Here is a 14,802-nt window from a genome sequence, read left to right as displayed (position 1 = left end):
TTTGCCTTTGTAATATTTCCATGGTAAATTGTGTTGTTCTAAGTTTGTGATTTCCTAAGAATTTTGTATTCTGTGAAACCGTTGCACTCGCACTTCCAAATATTATGCAAATTGTATGACATAAATCGCTTTTCTTTACCTAGTAACACCTCATCTTAAGATGGATGCCATCCAAGTAGCGGGAGACACATCTGGTAGAATTGGAGCATTCATTTTATAGTAGGCGTTAAATCAAATGTTATCATAATTTCTTGGTAGATAGTAAAAACCCAAAATGAAAACAAATTTTTTTCGGGTTGATAAGATCTAACTTCGAGAGATTACCCTGATATTGGAGGAAGAAAGAAAATTTGTTTCTCTGAGTTCCTCTCATTATAAAAGGGGGCAATGTTAGTTTGGCACCATAACCAGTCTATGACTGAGTTTGTATAGATCAAACTGTGTGCTCCAATCGTTAATAATAGTCCGGATTTCCTTAAGTCCGTTTGCAAAGAAGCTCAATTCGAAGTAAGGAATACCAAAAGTCATCTTTATCCGGCAAAATGTTCGTTCGTCCACTGCAAAGATCAATGCGAAAAGGTGAACGCTCCGACGATACCGAAGCCCCACATCAGTACACGATATCGGACTATGGCTATGGTAAAGATTCTGTCAAACTATTGCATGTTCAGAGGAATGGGCCAGTGCACTCGATAAAGGAATTTGAAGTTGGCACTCATTTGAAGTTATATAGTAAAAAAGATTATTTCCATGGTAAGTAAAAAAAATATCACCCAAAATATTTCCAATTAAAAGGTCCATTGAAACTGAAATTAAGTGACACAATTGAATTTGTAATCAAATTAAAAAAAAAAAAAAAACTGTTAAGAAAATGATTCTAAATATTTAAGGGTTTAATTAAAATATTAGTTATTCCAATAAAAAATATAAATAAAAATATATGAAAATTCAAAAAATTAATAATTGAAATTAAAGGAAATATATATTTTTTTTTAATTAAAGCAATCGCACAATATTTAAACATGATTAACTCCTTTACTCGGTGTAGAAACAAACTTTTGTTTTGCTACACCCCAAGAAAAAATACTTTCTTCTGGAACAAAATTTTAGACAAAAAAATCCAAGTTTATGATTTTTTTTCATTTATTTTTTTTCAAGAAAAATCCTTTTCCGTCAAAAACTTTGCTTATTCTAAAATTTCGTTTCTCAGAAAGGAAAACTCTTTCATTTCATTTTAGTACTTAGGTATTTACCTCTCCCAGAAAAAAAATTTCTTTAGAAAATTTTGATGAAATTTAATGAAATTCTTTGATCAATTTTTGTTTATAAATCTACATATACTTTCAGGTGATAATTCGGATATTGTGGCAACCGATTCGCAAAAGAACACCGTCTATATTTTGGCCAAAAAGCATGGTGTCGATAACCCTGAAAAATTCGCCTTACTTCTTGCCAAACATTTTATGCAGAAATATGGTCATGTCGAAGAGGCGCATATTCATGTTGAGGAATATCCTTGGCAAAGAGTAAGTGCTGAACAAACCGGATGTGAAGGAGTCGATGGGGCTAGTTGTAATTACACCAAGGCTAAGCACAATCATGCGTTTGTTTTTACACCAAGCGAAATACGCTATTGTGATGTTGTATTAAGGAGAACTGGTAAGTGGATTTTGTATCGAAATGAAATTTTAGATGAACAGACAAAAAAATAATTCTTTGCAGCGAAACGAAATTTGTCTCCTTAAAGGCTAATAAATCGTTTTTTTTATGATATCCGTTGCCACGTTTGTGTACAACGAACTTAATTTGGCCTGAAAAAAAACAAAGGAAAACCTCGTTAGTCTAAAATTTCGTTTCCGATAAAAGAAACGATTTTTTTTGTTTGTTACTATTTTTGTAAAGTCAATGTATGCAACTATATTATGCTCAGAAATGAGATTATATAAAAGACAAATACAATTTTCATTACACCCAGAAAAAAGTGACCCCTTCTTTAAGTTAAAATGAACTTATTGTGAAGAAAGTTGAACTTCGTATAGCGCCAAAGACATTTTTATTTGTTTGAACGATGTGATTTTCGTAGAAATTAGGAATAATGCATTCCATATATTAGTTAACATTTTCCTATATTTATATACCACTATACTACAGAATGAAAAAAATTAACTAATTTGAATTCATATATGGAATGATTTTATTGACATTTTTTCATTCATTTCGACAAATCTTACACATTTGTGGTAAAACTTTTACTTCATAATTAGAACTGCTTACCTTCGTTTTTAAATACAATTTTATTTATTTCTATAAGCAATTTTATCTTCAATAAAAGACATGTTTTATTAATATATTGAATATATTTATTAAGAATCAACAGCATCGAATCTCTTTGAAATATTAGTTTATTATTCCACTATTTCCAATTTCCGTGTGATATTATCAACTAAAAAAGGCACTTTTTCTTCTTCTTGTACTTTTCACTTTTAATAAGTTGCTGCCTAACGATTTTGTCCTCCTTTTACAATTTCAATACCTACAAATATAAAAAATCATAAAACATTTTTGTTGCAAAAGGTTAGCGTCACTGAATATTACCTGATAATTGAAGATTCCAAAATGAAGACAAATGAAAGGGTTGTTATTCTGCTGGTGTTTTCTTTCTTTATACACTATCACGAACATTGATAGATTTATTTAAAAAAACGAAAATTTTTCTCACTAATTTAAAATAACAAATATTTTATATATTTTATTTGTTATTTATTATATTATTTTACCATATTATTTTTTAACAATCTCTCCGTATACCAAAACAACGCGATTCCAACTAAAAAAACAACCGACGCGCAAATATATCGATTACACCCACGCGCAAACACATCGATTACGATGACAGGTATCGATTACAGGTAGACAATAGAAATGTAGGAAAATTTCCTATATTCTAACAAGTGTGTTTCCTTAAGTTTTGAAAGGATTGCATACTTCTTAGTACGAATGAACTAAAATATTTTTCTATGCCAAGTGTTGTTCGTATGTATGAAAAACTTTCTATTATAAAGGAAGTCGCAATTATCATTTTATAAGAAATTTTACTAATTTTGAGGAAACTTGGTTTTAGTTCGGTTTTTGTTTATTTTTACGAATGCTTTGTTATCGGTGAATAAAATTTTCTTTTTCAGTAGTAAATTCTTATACCCAGCGAAGAAAATAGTATGAGTAAAATTCCATGCCTTATTATAGTTAATGAACTATTCCTAACTGCTTACAGTTTAGGATTTTTTTACTGAAACGAGTAAATTTTATTATTTTTCACAAAAATTTACCTTAATGGAAATAAAATGGATAAACTATATTGATGAAAATTTTTTCCTTTAGTTTCGAAGGCACTTTTTTCTGGGTGTAGAGGCAAATATTAAATTTGACGAAAACTTCGCAGAATCCATTGTGCTATGTTTGCCATAAATGTGGAGTGTAGTAAAATTTGTTAGCACAACATTCTACTTTAAAGAAAAAAATCTTTACTTTTCCGGGGAACGAAGTTTTAGACAAGCAAAGATTTGTTTTGACGCCAAAAAACGTTCTTTAAAATCAAATAAAAAAGTTTGGAGACAATTGTTGAATCGTTTGTCATAAATTCGGGTTTAATTGATCTCAAAGAAAATACTCTATGGTTAGTTATTGAGGATGACACCAATCTGTAGAAAAGGATTTGGGTTCCACCTACACCATATTAATATATACTCAGACAGTCAACCTGCAATAAAATATTCAACTAATGTGGGTGTCTGTCCACAGAAACATACCAGGCAACTGTGAAGCGGATGAGTTATAAATGGTAGGAACTGTATCGAACAGATTCCAGGGGAACTACACAGAGAATACAGATTAGTTGTGACAATCGAATTTATTGCCAACCTCCTTTTGGCAGTTGTGCACGCAAAGAAAAAAAAACGTTTGGAAAACGTGTACCGAAAACGTTTTTCTTTTGTTAGAGTTTTTTGAATTGCTTCGAAAAATTTAAACTTTTATCACCAAAAAAATTCGTTTGTTACAAAATTTTTATTTTTTCAATAAAAAAAGTTATATTTGAAACAACAACACAGTCCATTTCGTTTATATCAAACACTGTTCTTTTCTGACTTTAGGTCTTTAATAAGACACATTTTACAGTTCAAAATTTAATATAGTACAATGTAATGTTGAACATTTTTTTGGAATTTCTCGAACATATCTGGAATATATGTAAAAAAAACAAAAAAAAAAACTTTGGTCGAAGCAGGGATCGAACCCATGACCCTTGGCATGCAAGTCGGACGTAGCAACCACTGCTCCACGGTGCCAAACTAAATCTTTGTTTCTGTTAAAAAAAAATTTGTTTATTCGGTTCGTGGGCGCCGCAAGCTATGCTATATAAATATAACATATATGGATAATTATCTATTAATGACCATAACAGGTACATAGCTCAGTGGTTAGCGTGTTGGCTTACAAAGTGCATTTATAAAATCGTATAATTTCTTCTACATTGTTGGTATTACAGGAAAAGGTGTTAAGAACTAAAAAACCTCGTGGATGTGAGGGAAAATGCAATTAGCAAGAAAACAATGTTTTTTTTTTGAGTTAGTCTTTATGAAATTGTTTTTACATCCTGGAAAAGAATAAACGTTTATCACAACAAGTATATACTTTTCTTCCAAATACACTTCCTTACAGCGAAAAGCAAATGAGAAACGAACTTTATTTGTCTAAAATTTCGTTTGGGAGGAAAGAATTATTTTTTTTGCATGTGTCACCCGACTGATTCGGTTGACACAACTAATATCTCATATGGTGTTGGTTGGGTCTGCCGACGACACCAGTTATAGTTACCTTCATCATTCGGTTCTGTTGCCCGACCTTAATATTGCTCCTGACTGAATTAAAAACCAATTCGTTCCCAAACAAATATTATATTTATCTAAAAACAAAATCTAAAAAACAATGTATTTGATATCAAATCATGAAAATGGCACGATTATGTTCGTTATAAATCAGCTCGTATACCCTTCGTAATGAATTGGAATTAATCCTATGTGGCAAAAATCAAGAACATGTGCACCTATTTAAATGATATGAACGCAAAACGGAGAAAATCGGTACTATTGATACTGTTGCAGATTACAAATATATACAGACCACGACATGTTAATTCTTGCTATAATCTTAACGTAACGACCATGACATGTTGATTCTTGCTATAATCTTAACGTAAAAATGTCGGTTTAAATGGTTCAGAAGTAAAATCTGAAATTCTGCGACTTCACCAGCTATCGAGAAAGTTCAGTATTTCAGTTATCAACCTCTCTGGTCAGTATGTTACTAAATTAAAAGAAAAAGGTTGTGGTTAACACGTTGGCTAATAAGTCCTCGGTCTAACAAAGAAAAACACATTTTTTTTGTCTAAATTCGTTTTTATTATTCAACATAGTTCCCTTCAAGAGCGATACAACGTTTATAACGACCTTCCAATTTTTTGATACCATTTTGGTAGTACTCTTTCGGTTTTGCCTCAAAATAGGCCTCAGTTTCGGCGATCACCTCTTCATTGCAGCCAAATTTTTTCCCTGCGAGCATCCTTTTGAGGTCTGAGAACAAGAAAAAGTCGCTGGGGGCCAGATCTGGAGAATACGGTGAGTAGGGAAGCAATTCGAAGGCCAATTCATGAATTTTTGCCATCGTTCTCAAAGACTTGTGGCACGGTGCGTTGTCTTGGTGGAACAACACTTTTTTATTCTTCATATTGGGGCGTTTTGCCGCGATTTCAACCTTCAAACGCTCCAATAACGCCATATAATAGTCACTGTTGATGGGTTTTCCCTTCTCAAGATAATCGATAAAAATTATTCTATTTATGCGCATCCCAAAAAACAGAGGCCATTACTTTGCCAGCGGACTTTTGAGTCTTTTCACGCTTCGGAGACGGTTCACCGGTGGCTGTCCACTCAGCCGACTGTCGATTGGACTCAGGAGTGTAGTGATGGAGCCATGTTTCATCCATTGTCACATATCGACGCAAAAACTCGGGTGTATTACGAGTTAACAGCTGCAAACACCGCTCAGAATCATCAACATGTTGTTGTTTTTGGTCAAATGTGAGCTCGCGCGGCACCCATTTTGCACAGAGCTTCCGCATATCCAAATATTGATGAATGATATGATCAACACGTTCCTTTGATATCTTTAAGGCCTCTGCTAACTCGATCAACTTCATTTTAGGTCATTCAAAATCATTTTGTGGATTTTTTTCGTCGGTAACCACCTCTTTCGGCCGTCCACTGCGTTAACCGTCCTCCGTGCTCATTTCACTACGCTTGAATTTTGCATACCAATCAATTATTGTTGATTTCCCTGGGGCAGAGTCCGGAAACTCATTATCAAGCCAAGTGCTTTCACCGTATTTTTCCCTTCAGAAAACAGTATTTTATCAAAACACGAAATTCCTTTTTTCCATTTTTTCACAGTAACAAAAGTTGCTTCAATTTCACAAACTAATTGACTTACAGACGTCAAATTTTGACACGAATCATTTGAAGGTTGGTACTATATAAAAATAACGCCATCTATGTGTCAGACCGGGAACTTATCAGCCAACCTGTTATACCATGAAAAGAGAATGAAAATTCGATAAATGAGATCTGTATCAGAGAACGGCTGCGATCTACCGCAACCGACCAGTGTATTTAGTAAACACCAACATTTGCAATCTTAAAACACCAATTGGTAAAACAAATTTCAACCAGCAATATCCAATGCAACCGACGACTGTCGGTGTTTGTTAGTATGAGTGTTGGTCTCTCGAAAACACCGTAGTAAAGCAATCACACAAATTGGTTACCCATATCTCAGCAGTTTGGTATTCTCTTATTTGGTACTCTCTCAATTCTCTTGAGCTAATGCCAAATGCTAGTAATTGTTGTTGTTGAGTGCATACACTGCATACGAACATTGTTATATACTATTGGTGTTTTTATTGTCGCATTTGTATCAATGTAAAAGATCGCATGGTAATTGGTGTCTTACTCACTACCACCGACATTTTGTGGGTAAGATTGCAATACGAAACAAATATATACGGCCGTAAGTTCGGACAGGCCGAAGCTTATGTACCCTCCACCATGGATTGCGTAGAAACTTCTACTGAATGCTGTCATCCACAATCGAATTACTTGGGTTGCGGTAACACTTGCCGATGGCAAGATATCTTAAAACTTCCTAACATCGTCTTCTAAATTACAAGGTAGTCCATACGTGGTATATATTAAACTAAACAAGTAAGTAAAGTAGAAAGTCGGGCGGGGCCGACTTGATATAGCATACCCTAAACCACCATTACAGAATTAGTAATCATAAGCATTTGTGGGGTAACATATAGGTCTGGAGATAAACCGCAGTTGCATATTTAAGAAAATTAATGGGTACATGTCTATGGGTGCTTTGTGTCAATCTGACTATTGCTCATAGTCAATGTTGCCAGGGAAAATGTTCGGTTTACCCTACAAGGACAAAAAAAGTTCCCTACTTTCCCATACATTCACAAATAATTTTCCCTACTATATTTTTCGTTAAATTTAAAAAAATTTACAAAACAAAAATGGTTCTAAGTACTTTATTATCTTAAAACATGAATATGCGACGTATATAACTTAGAATATAAATTTGTATTACCACCACGGTTGCCACAGTTGGTAGAATTCTACCCAAATTAGTAATCTTTTTTGTTAAATTTCTATAAAAATAAAATTTTGGAAAAAGTTTCTATAAACAAATTTTTGTGAGAAATTTTTCTATAGAAATAAAATTTTGACAATAAATTCTATAGAAATAAAATTTTGAGAAAAAATTCCACAGAAATAAAATTTTGCGAAAATTTTTTATAGAAATAATATTTTGAAAAAAAATTCTATAGAAATACAATTTTGACAAAATGTTCTATAGAAATAAAATGTTGACAAAATTTTCTACAGGAATAAAGTTTACCACACATTGTTAAAGATCAAGCCTTGTCGGCTTCTAATTTCCTCCTCTAGAGCCACCAAAATGTAAAAATTATTACAAATTGTGTTGAGTGAAAATGTCCTACATTGTGGCCCTACGTCCCTACAAGACGCTAAATATTGGAAAAACCCTACATATAGGGAATTTCCCCTACTTCTAGCAACACTGGCTGTGTTGATATTGCACCTACGGAGTTAGTATGCCACTAATATTGAGCCCATTATTAAAAAGGGAAAATCGTTAAATTAGTGTGGGTAATAAATACAAATTTGTAAAAATCGAGCAATATTCTTATGTAAGAGCTACAAGTACGTATAAGTACGATCGGCTAGTACATCAAAATTTGAAATTTGAGTAACATTGGTTAATAAATAAGAGTACTATGGCCAAATTTGGGAAAATCGAGCGATACATATATATGGAAGCTATATCTAAATCTGAACCAATTTGCATAATATTTTGCGGTTTTGATTAATACCACAAAAGGTTACCTTGTGCAAGATTTGAGTAAGATCAGTTAAGAAATTAGGCCTGTATGGTCAAACATAAGGTTATTAGGGGCGAATTTTTCAAAATCGGGCGATACATATATGGGAGCTATATCTACATCTGAACCGATTTCGATGAAATTTTGCACATATAGTTAGTACTATAGAGGACTGAATCTAGCCAACTTTTAGTAAGATCGGTTAATAAATAAGGGTTCTATGGCCAAATTTAGAAAAATCGGGTGGTACATATATATGGGAGCTATAGCTAAATCTGAACCGATTTCGATGAAATTTTGCACATATAGTTAGTACTATAGAGGACTGAATCTAGCCAACTTTTAGTAAGATCGGTTAATAAATAAGGGTTCTATGGCCAAATTTAGAAAAATCGGGCGGTAGTTATATATGGGAGCTATATCTACATCTGAACCGATTTCGATGAAATTTTGCACATCTAGTAAGTACCATAGAGGACTGGATCTAGCCAACTTTGAGTCAGATCGGTTAATAAATAAGGGTTCTATGGCCAAATTTGGGAAAATCGGGCTATACATATATATGGGAGCTATATCTAAATCTGGACCGATTTCGATGATTTTTTGCACACATAGTAAGTGCTATAGAAGACTACATTTAGCCTAATTTGGGTAAGATCGGTTGATAAATAAGGGTTTTATTGCCAAATTTAGAAAAATCGGGCGGTACATATATATGGGAGCTATAGCTAAATCTTAACCGATTTCGATGATTTTTTGCACATATAGTTAGTGCTATAGAAGATTATATTTAGCCAACTTTGAGTAAGATCGGTTGATAAATAAAGGTTTTGTGGCCAAATTTGGGAAAATCGGGCGATACATATATATGAGAGCTATATCTAAATCTGAACCAATTTGAATGAAATTTTGCAGACTTGAAGGGCGATGGAAAAGATTACCTTTTGCAAATTTGGTGACGATCCGTTTGAAAAAACGCGCAACGTGACCCTATTTGTCGAAATCGGGCGATACATATATATGGGAGCTATATCTAAATTTGATCCGATTTCTTCCAAATTCAATAGCGTTCGTTCTTGTGCCCAAAAAACTCCCTGTACCAAATTTCATCAAAATCGGTTAATAATTGCGACCGGAATCCTGTGAACAACAAATACATGGACAGACGGACGGACGGACGGACACCAAGCGCTAGATCGACTCAGGAGGTGATTCTGAGTCGATCGGTATATATTTTATGGGGTCTAAAATCAATATTTCTGGTAGGCACATTTTTTGGCCGATCAAACTTATTATACCCTGACCACTATGTGGTTTAGGGTATAAAAAGGCCGATTAAATACGTATATAATTAAGTTTAAAGTTTCTATAGAAATAAAATTAGGGTTTATATGGGGGCTATATATAATTAAGGACCGATATGGACCAATTCTTGCGGGTTTGTTAGAGACGACATTCTAACACCATGTTCCAAATTTCAACGGGATCGGATGAATTTTGCTCCTCCAAGAGGCTCCCGAGGACAAATCTGGGAATCGATTTATATGGGGGCTATATATAATTATGGACCGATATGGACCAATTTTTGCATGGTCATTAGATAACATATACCAACACCATGTACCAAATTTCAGCCGGATCGGATGAAATTTGCTTCTCTTAGAGGCTCCGCAAGCCAAATCGGGGGATCGGTTTATATGGGGGCTATATGTAATTATGGACCGATTTGGACCAATTTTTGCATGGGGATCGGTTTATAGGGGGCTATACGTAATTATGGACCGATATGGACCAATTTTTGCATGGTTGTTAGATACCATATACTAACACCATGTACCAAATTTCAGCCGGATCGGATGAAAGTTGCTGCTCTTAGAGCAATCGCAAGCCAAATTTGGGGGTCCGTTTATATGGGGGCTATACCTAAACGACCGATATGTCCCATTTGCAATACCATCCGACCTACATCAATAACAACTACTTGTACCTAGTTTCAAGTCGATAGCTTGTTTCGTTCGGAAGTTAGCGTGATTTCAACAGACGGACGGACGGACATGCTCAGATCGATTCAGAATTTCACCACGACCCAGAATATATATACTTTATGGGGTCTTAGAGCAATATTTCGATGTGTTACAAACGGAATGACAAAGTTAATATACCCCCATCCTATGGTGGAGGGTATAAAAAAGCCACCGGTTGCAGTTCTCTGCTCTCTACCACAGCGGCTGACACCTTCGACGTTATGTTTGCATTACGCAAGGCCTTTATTGCTGACTGACGATATTTCAGGCTCACTTATGTTATGGTCACACTGGGCAAATATTTGACAGAAATCGAAAAAGAATCCGTCGCCACAGCCAAACCAGCAAAAACCATATCCAGATATTTGGAAAAAGGTTGTGGAAAAATGTTTGACACTCATTTTGGTCAAATATTTGCCTAGTGTGACTATAGCCTTAGACTATTGAATCCATTGTGATACCACAGTGGTGAACTTCTTTCTTATCACTGAGTGCTGTCCGATTCTATGTTCGTTTCAGCTGTGTTGTCATTATAAGGAATTTCAGCTCTTTTAAAATTTCCTTTAGAAGCAAAGATAGTTCTTTCTCATATTCATGGCAATTTACCTCTAAAATTCTCAATTTCCCTCTCTCTCTCAATTTTAGATCCCAAGCAGACTATAATCAGTGGAATACGTGGTTTGCGGGTTTTGAAGACCACACAATCTTCATTTGTGAATTTCGTTAATGATGAATTCCGTTCGTTGCCCGATCAACATGATCGTATTTTCAGCACAGTGGTTGATTGTTCCTGGGAGTACTCTACAACCGATGGTGTTAAATTTTGTCAATCATGGCATACCGTGAAAAATATTATTATGAAAAAATTTGCTGGCGATCCAACAGTCGGTGTCTCATCACCATCCGTTCAACATACTCTCTATTTGACCGAAAAGGAAGTTTTGGATACAATACCCCAAGTATCGGTCATCTCAATGACTATGCCAAATAAGCATTATTTCAATTTCGATATGAAACCCTTCCAGTCTGTGGTACCTGGTGACAATAATGAAGTCTTTATTCCCGTCGATAAACCACATGGTACCATTTATGCTCAATTAGCCCGAAAAAATCTAATGGCACATTTGTAAGAATGCCATGTGAGTTGACGATGAATGGTTTATTGTAAAGTTTTTGCGAAAGAACTATGGTATTTAGTTTTTATGGTATCTGATATTTGTTTTTCTTTTTTTTTTGGTTATGAGTAAGAAATTTTTTGTTAGTCACTTGAATCTTCAATAAAGTTTGTAATGGAATTTTAGCAGTATTTGATTTGGTCTAATCGATTTTCTTTTGGTATGATTCGAAAAATTAGCACCTTATTAGAATAAGGCATTCATTCATTCGTTCATATGATAGTTGAATGAACTCTTCTGTGTTTGTGATAACAGTTTCCATTGTCTATAATTTTCTTATTGGAATTGGAAAAATATCATCGATTCGAGGGTGATATGCTCTATGAAATATGGAATAGAATGATTTCTTTTTAAATGGTTTAGACAAAATGTTTGCAATTCAAACGATCATACGAGGTCTGATAAAAAAACCGGTATTTTATTTTTTTATAAATTCAATTTTTTTATAAGTTTATTTATCTATAACTATCTTGTCTCCTTCAAAGTAATCTTCCTCACCACCAGAGAAGGAATATGATCAGCTCAAACATGTTTCAAAATGTTATTTTTGGACAGGAAATTTACACACCCAAAAAAAGTGAACCCACCGTGGAAGAAAATGGTGGTTTATTTTAGAAAATGTCAACTAAAATAGTTTTCTAATTGCAACATGTTATAAATAAGTTAATACTTTTTGTCAAACTGAAGAATTTTTTTTTAAAAATAATTATTTTTTTTCTTTGTTTAAGAAAATTTCATATGTTGAAAGAAAAAATTGGATTTAAAAATTGTTAAAATGTCTTTAGCGCTGTACCAAGTTCAAGACAGGTACAGTTTTAGTAAAATGAACTCATTTTAGAGACTTATGAACTCAATTTAAGCAAACTTCTGCCATTTTAGGAAAATATGTAGTAAAATTGTGCGCTATATTTATATACAACTTTTAAAGTTAGCAAAAAATTATTCAAATAAGGAACATTTACTCATAGTGTGCACAATTTAACTAAAATCAACAAATCTTCATGAACTAAAATAAAGTTCACTTGGCATTAGAGCCCCTTTTTCTGGGTGTAACATGTTTGTCGCAATCATGATATTTTCTCGGAAGAGAAAAAAACTAAGCGATAGCACACAAAGTGTCCATAGGAGAAAACTGTAAGTCCTGTCGGAAGTCCGAACAAATATATCACTTAGGAATCTCGCCCATTTTGGATTCTGTTCATAGGAGGACATTTTTTAAATTATATCGTTTTGTAATCGGGTTATCCCCCAGCACCAGTGTTGCCAGTATTTTTCCGGCTCTTGTCCCCAAATTAGGACGCTTTCGTCCCCAAAAATTCAAATATTGGAGAAGTGAAAATGGAAAAACGAATTCTAAAAATTGGGTGGTGGAATTCTAAATACTGGGTATTGATGAACACTGATGAGAGGGCAAAATTAAGGCACGAGTGGGAGCCACCGTGGTATAATGGTTAGCATGCCCGCCTTGCATACACAATGTCGTAGGTTCGATTCCTGCTTCGACCGAACACCAAAAAGTTTTTCAGCGGTGGATTATCCCACCTCAGTAATGGTGACATTTCTGAGGGTTTCACAGCTTCTCTAAGTGGTTTCACTGCAATGTGGAACGCCGTTCGGACTCGGCTATAAAAAGGAGGTCCTTTGTCATTGAGCTTAACATGGAATCGGGCAGCTCTTAGTGATAAGAGAGAAGTTCACCAATGTGGTATCACAATGGACTGAATAGTCTAAGTGAGCCTGATACATCGGGCTGCCACCTAACCTAACCTAAGGCACTAGTGTTCATGAAATGATAAAACAATTGTAGAAAAATATCTCAAGCGAACTGAGTTAAATTATAAATGATGGTTTCGGCCTCCAAAATTAAATCTGGCATCCATTTCTAGTTCAAATGCGTCATCTGTAATCTGATTTATTATACTGAACCGATTTCAAAAAAATCCCCACAAAACCCCAAATTTATAGAAACTTTTCACCAAATCCAAAAATTTCGTCCCCATCTACGAAGAAATATTCCCAATTTGGGGGATACTGGCAACACTGCCCTGGACTGTGTTGAGAATACCGGACGAAGGTCTTCCATTTATTTCACCATAGGAGATAGCCGTAAGCCCTGACCGAAGGCCGGCCACTTGTATCACTTTGGAATCTCATTAGCTCACTTTGGATTCTGTTCATAGAGGAAAGTCTATAATACCGATCAAAGCACGGCCAGTTGAATTACTTTGGAATCTTCTTAGCTCACTTTGGACCCTTCCAATTATGTCACTTTGGAATCGAGCTAGTCTATTATGTCCTAGGGGAAAGTTGGAAACCCTGACCGGTGGCCGGTCACTTATATCCACCGTGGTACAATGGTTAGCATGCCCGCCTTGTATACAAAGGGTCATCGGTTCCAACACGGCTTCGAATGTTTAAAAGTTTCTCTAATTGGTTTCACTGTAATGTTGTTTGGATTCGGCTATAAAAAGAAGCTCCCTTGTCATTAAGCTTGGAATAGGGCAGCACTCAGTAATAAGAGATACGTTCACCACAGTGGTATAATAATGGACTAAATAATCTAAGTGAGCCTGAAATATCCGCACGAACGAAAAAGGCTGTTTTTCATATGTTTGGGTGTAAAAATTATATGTTTGGAACTCAAATTTTTTAACACAATATTTTTAAGTGCAAGCATATAATGTTCATAAACTAGCATAACATGTTTGGGACATATATGTTAATATATTAGAACATATTATGTTTGGGACATAAAATGTTTGTAAATATAATATGCTTGGTTCCAAACATATATTAATTTAGAAATAACCTATAAACATATATGTGTTTAGAAAGAAAGACCTAGAGAGTATGCTGCAAGTAAAAATAATGAATGTAACCAATTGGCGACTTAAAAATATATATACACAAAGAAAATTTCAATAAAATTTTTTTCTACCAGTGTATGCCTAATATGAAACATAATATGTTAGAACAACACAAACAATATTTTGTTTGGACCAATCCTGAAAATATATATGCTTGAAGCAAAATGTGTTTGGGGCGGCTGCCATTATACTTAACCTAACCTAAATTATAT

General features: G+C 34.4%; 1 protein-coding gene and 1 long non-coding RNA gene across 2 annotated transcripts; one reads left to right on the top strand and one right to left on the bottom strand.

Moving 5' to 3' along the window:
- The first annotated feature begins 393 nt into the window (after positions 1 to 393).
- On the top strand, positions 394 to 11,854 carry Uro (Urate oxidase). The gene is made up of 3 exons (XM_075296357.1): positions 394 to 753; positions 1,348 to 1,659; positions 11,194 to 11,854. Exons 1-3 carry the CDS (start codon positions 543 to 545, stop codon positions 11,676 to 11,678), a joined length of 1,008 nt encoding a protein of 335 aa, XP_075152472.1. The 5' UTR covers positions 394 to 542; the 3' UTR covers positions 11,679 to 11,854.
- LOC142226374 (uncharacterized) lies at positions 2,338 to 2,772 on the bottom strand. Its single transcript, XR_012719672.1, has 2 exons — positions 2,596 to 2,772; positions 2,338 to 2,533 (listed from the first exon to the last, which is right to left on the bottom strand). It is a non-coding gene; the product is annotated as an uncharacterized LOC142226374 (long non-coding RNA).
- Positions 11,855 to 14,802: the final 2,948 nt, after the last annotated feature.

This window comes from Haematobia irritans, chromosome 2 (assembly GCF_050003625.1).
Source record: "Haematobia irritans isolate KBUSLIRL chromosome 2, ASM5000362v1, whole genome shotgun sequence".
NCBI lineage: Eukaryota > Metazoa > Arthropoda > Insecta > Diptera > Muscidae > Haematobia > Haematobia irritans.
The sequence above is the reverse complement of the archived record's forward strand: the minus strand, read 5'-3'. Positions and strand labels throughout refer to the sequence as shown.

Coding starts and splice junctions, on each gene's coding strand:
- Uro (XM_075296357.1), top strand. CDS start 543: ATGTTCGTTCGTCCACTGCAAAGATCAATGCGAAAAGGTGAACGCTCC. Junction 754..1,347: donor TAAAAAAGATTATTTCCATG/GTAAGTAAAAAA, acceptor ATATACTTTCAG/GTGATAATTCGGATATTGTG. Junction 1,660..11,193: donor TGTTGTATTAAGGAGAACTG/GTAAGTGGATTT, acceptor TCTCAATTTTAG/ATCCCAAGCAGACTATAATC.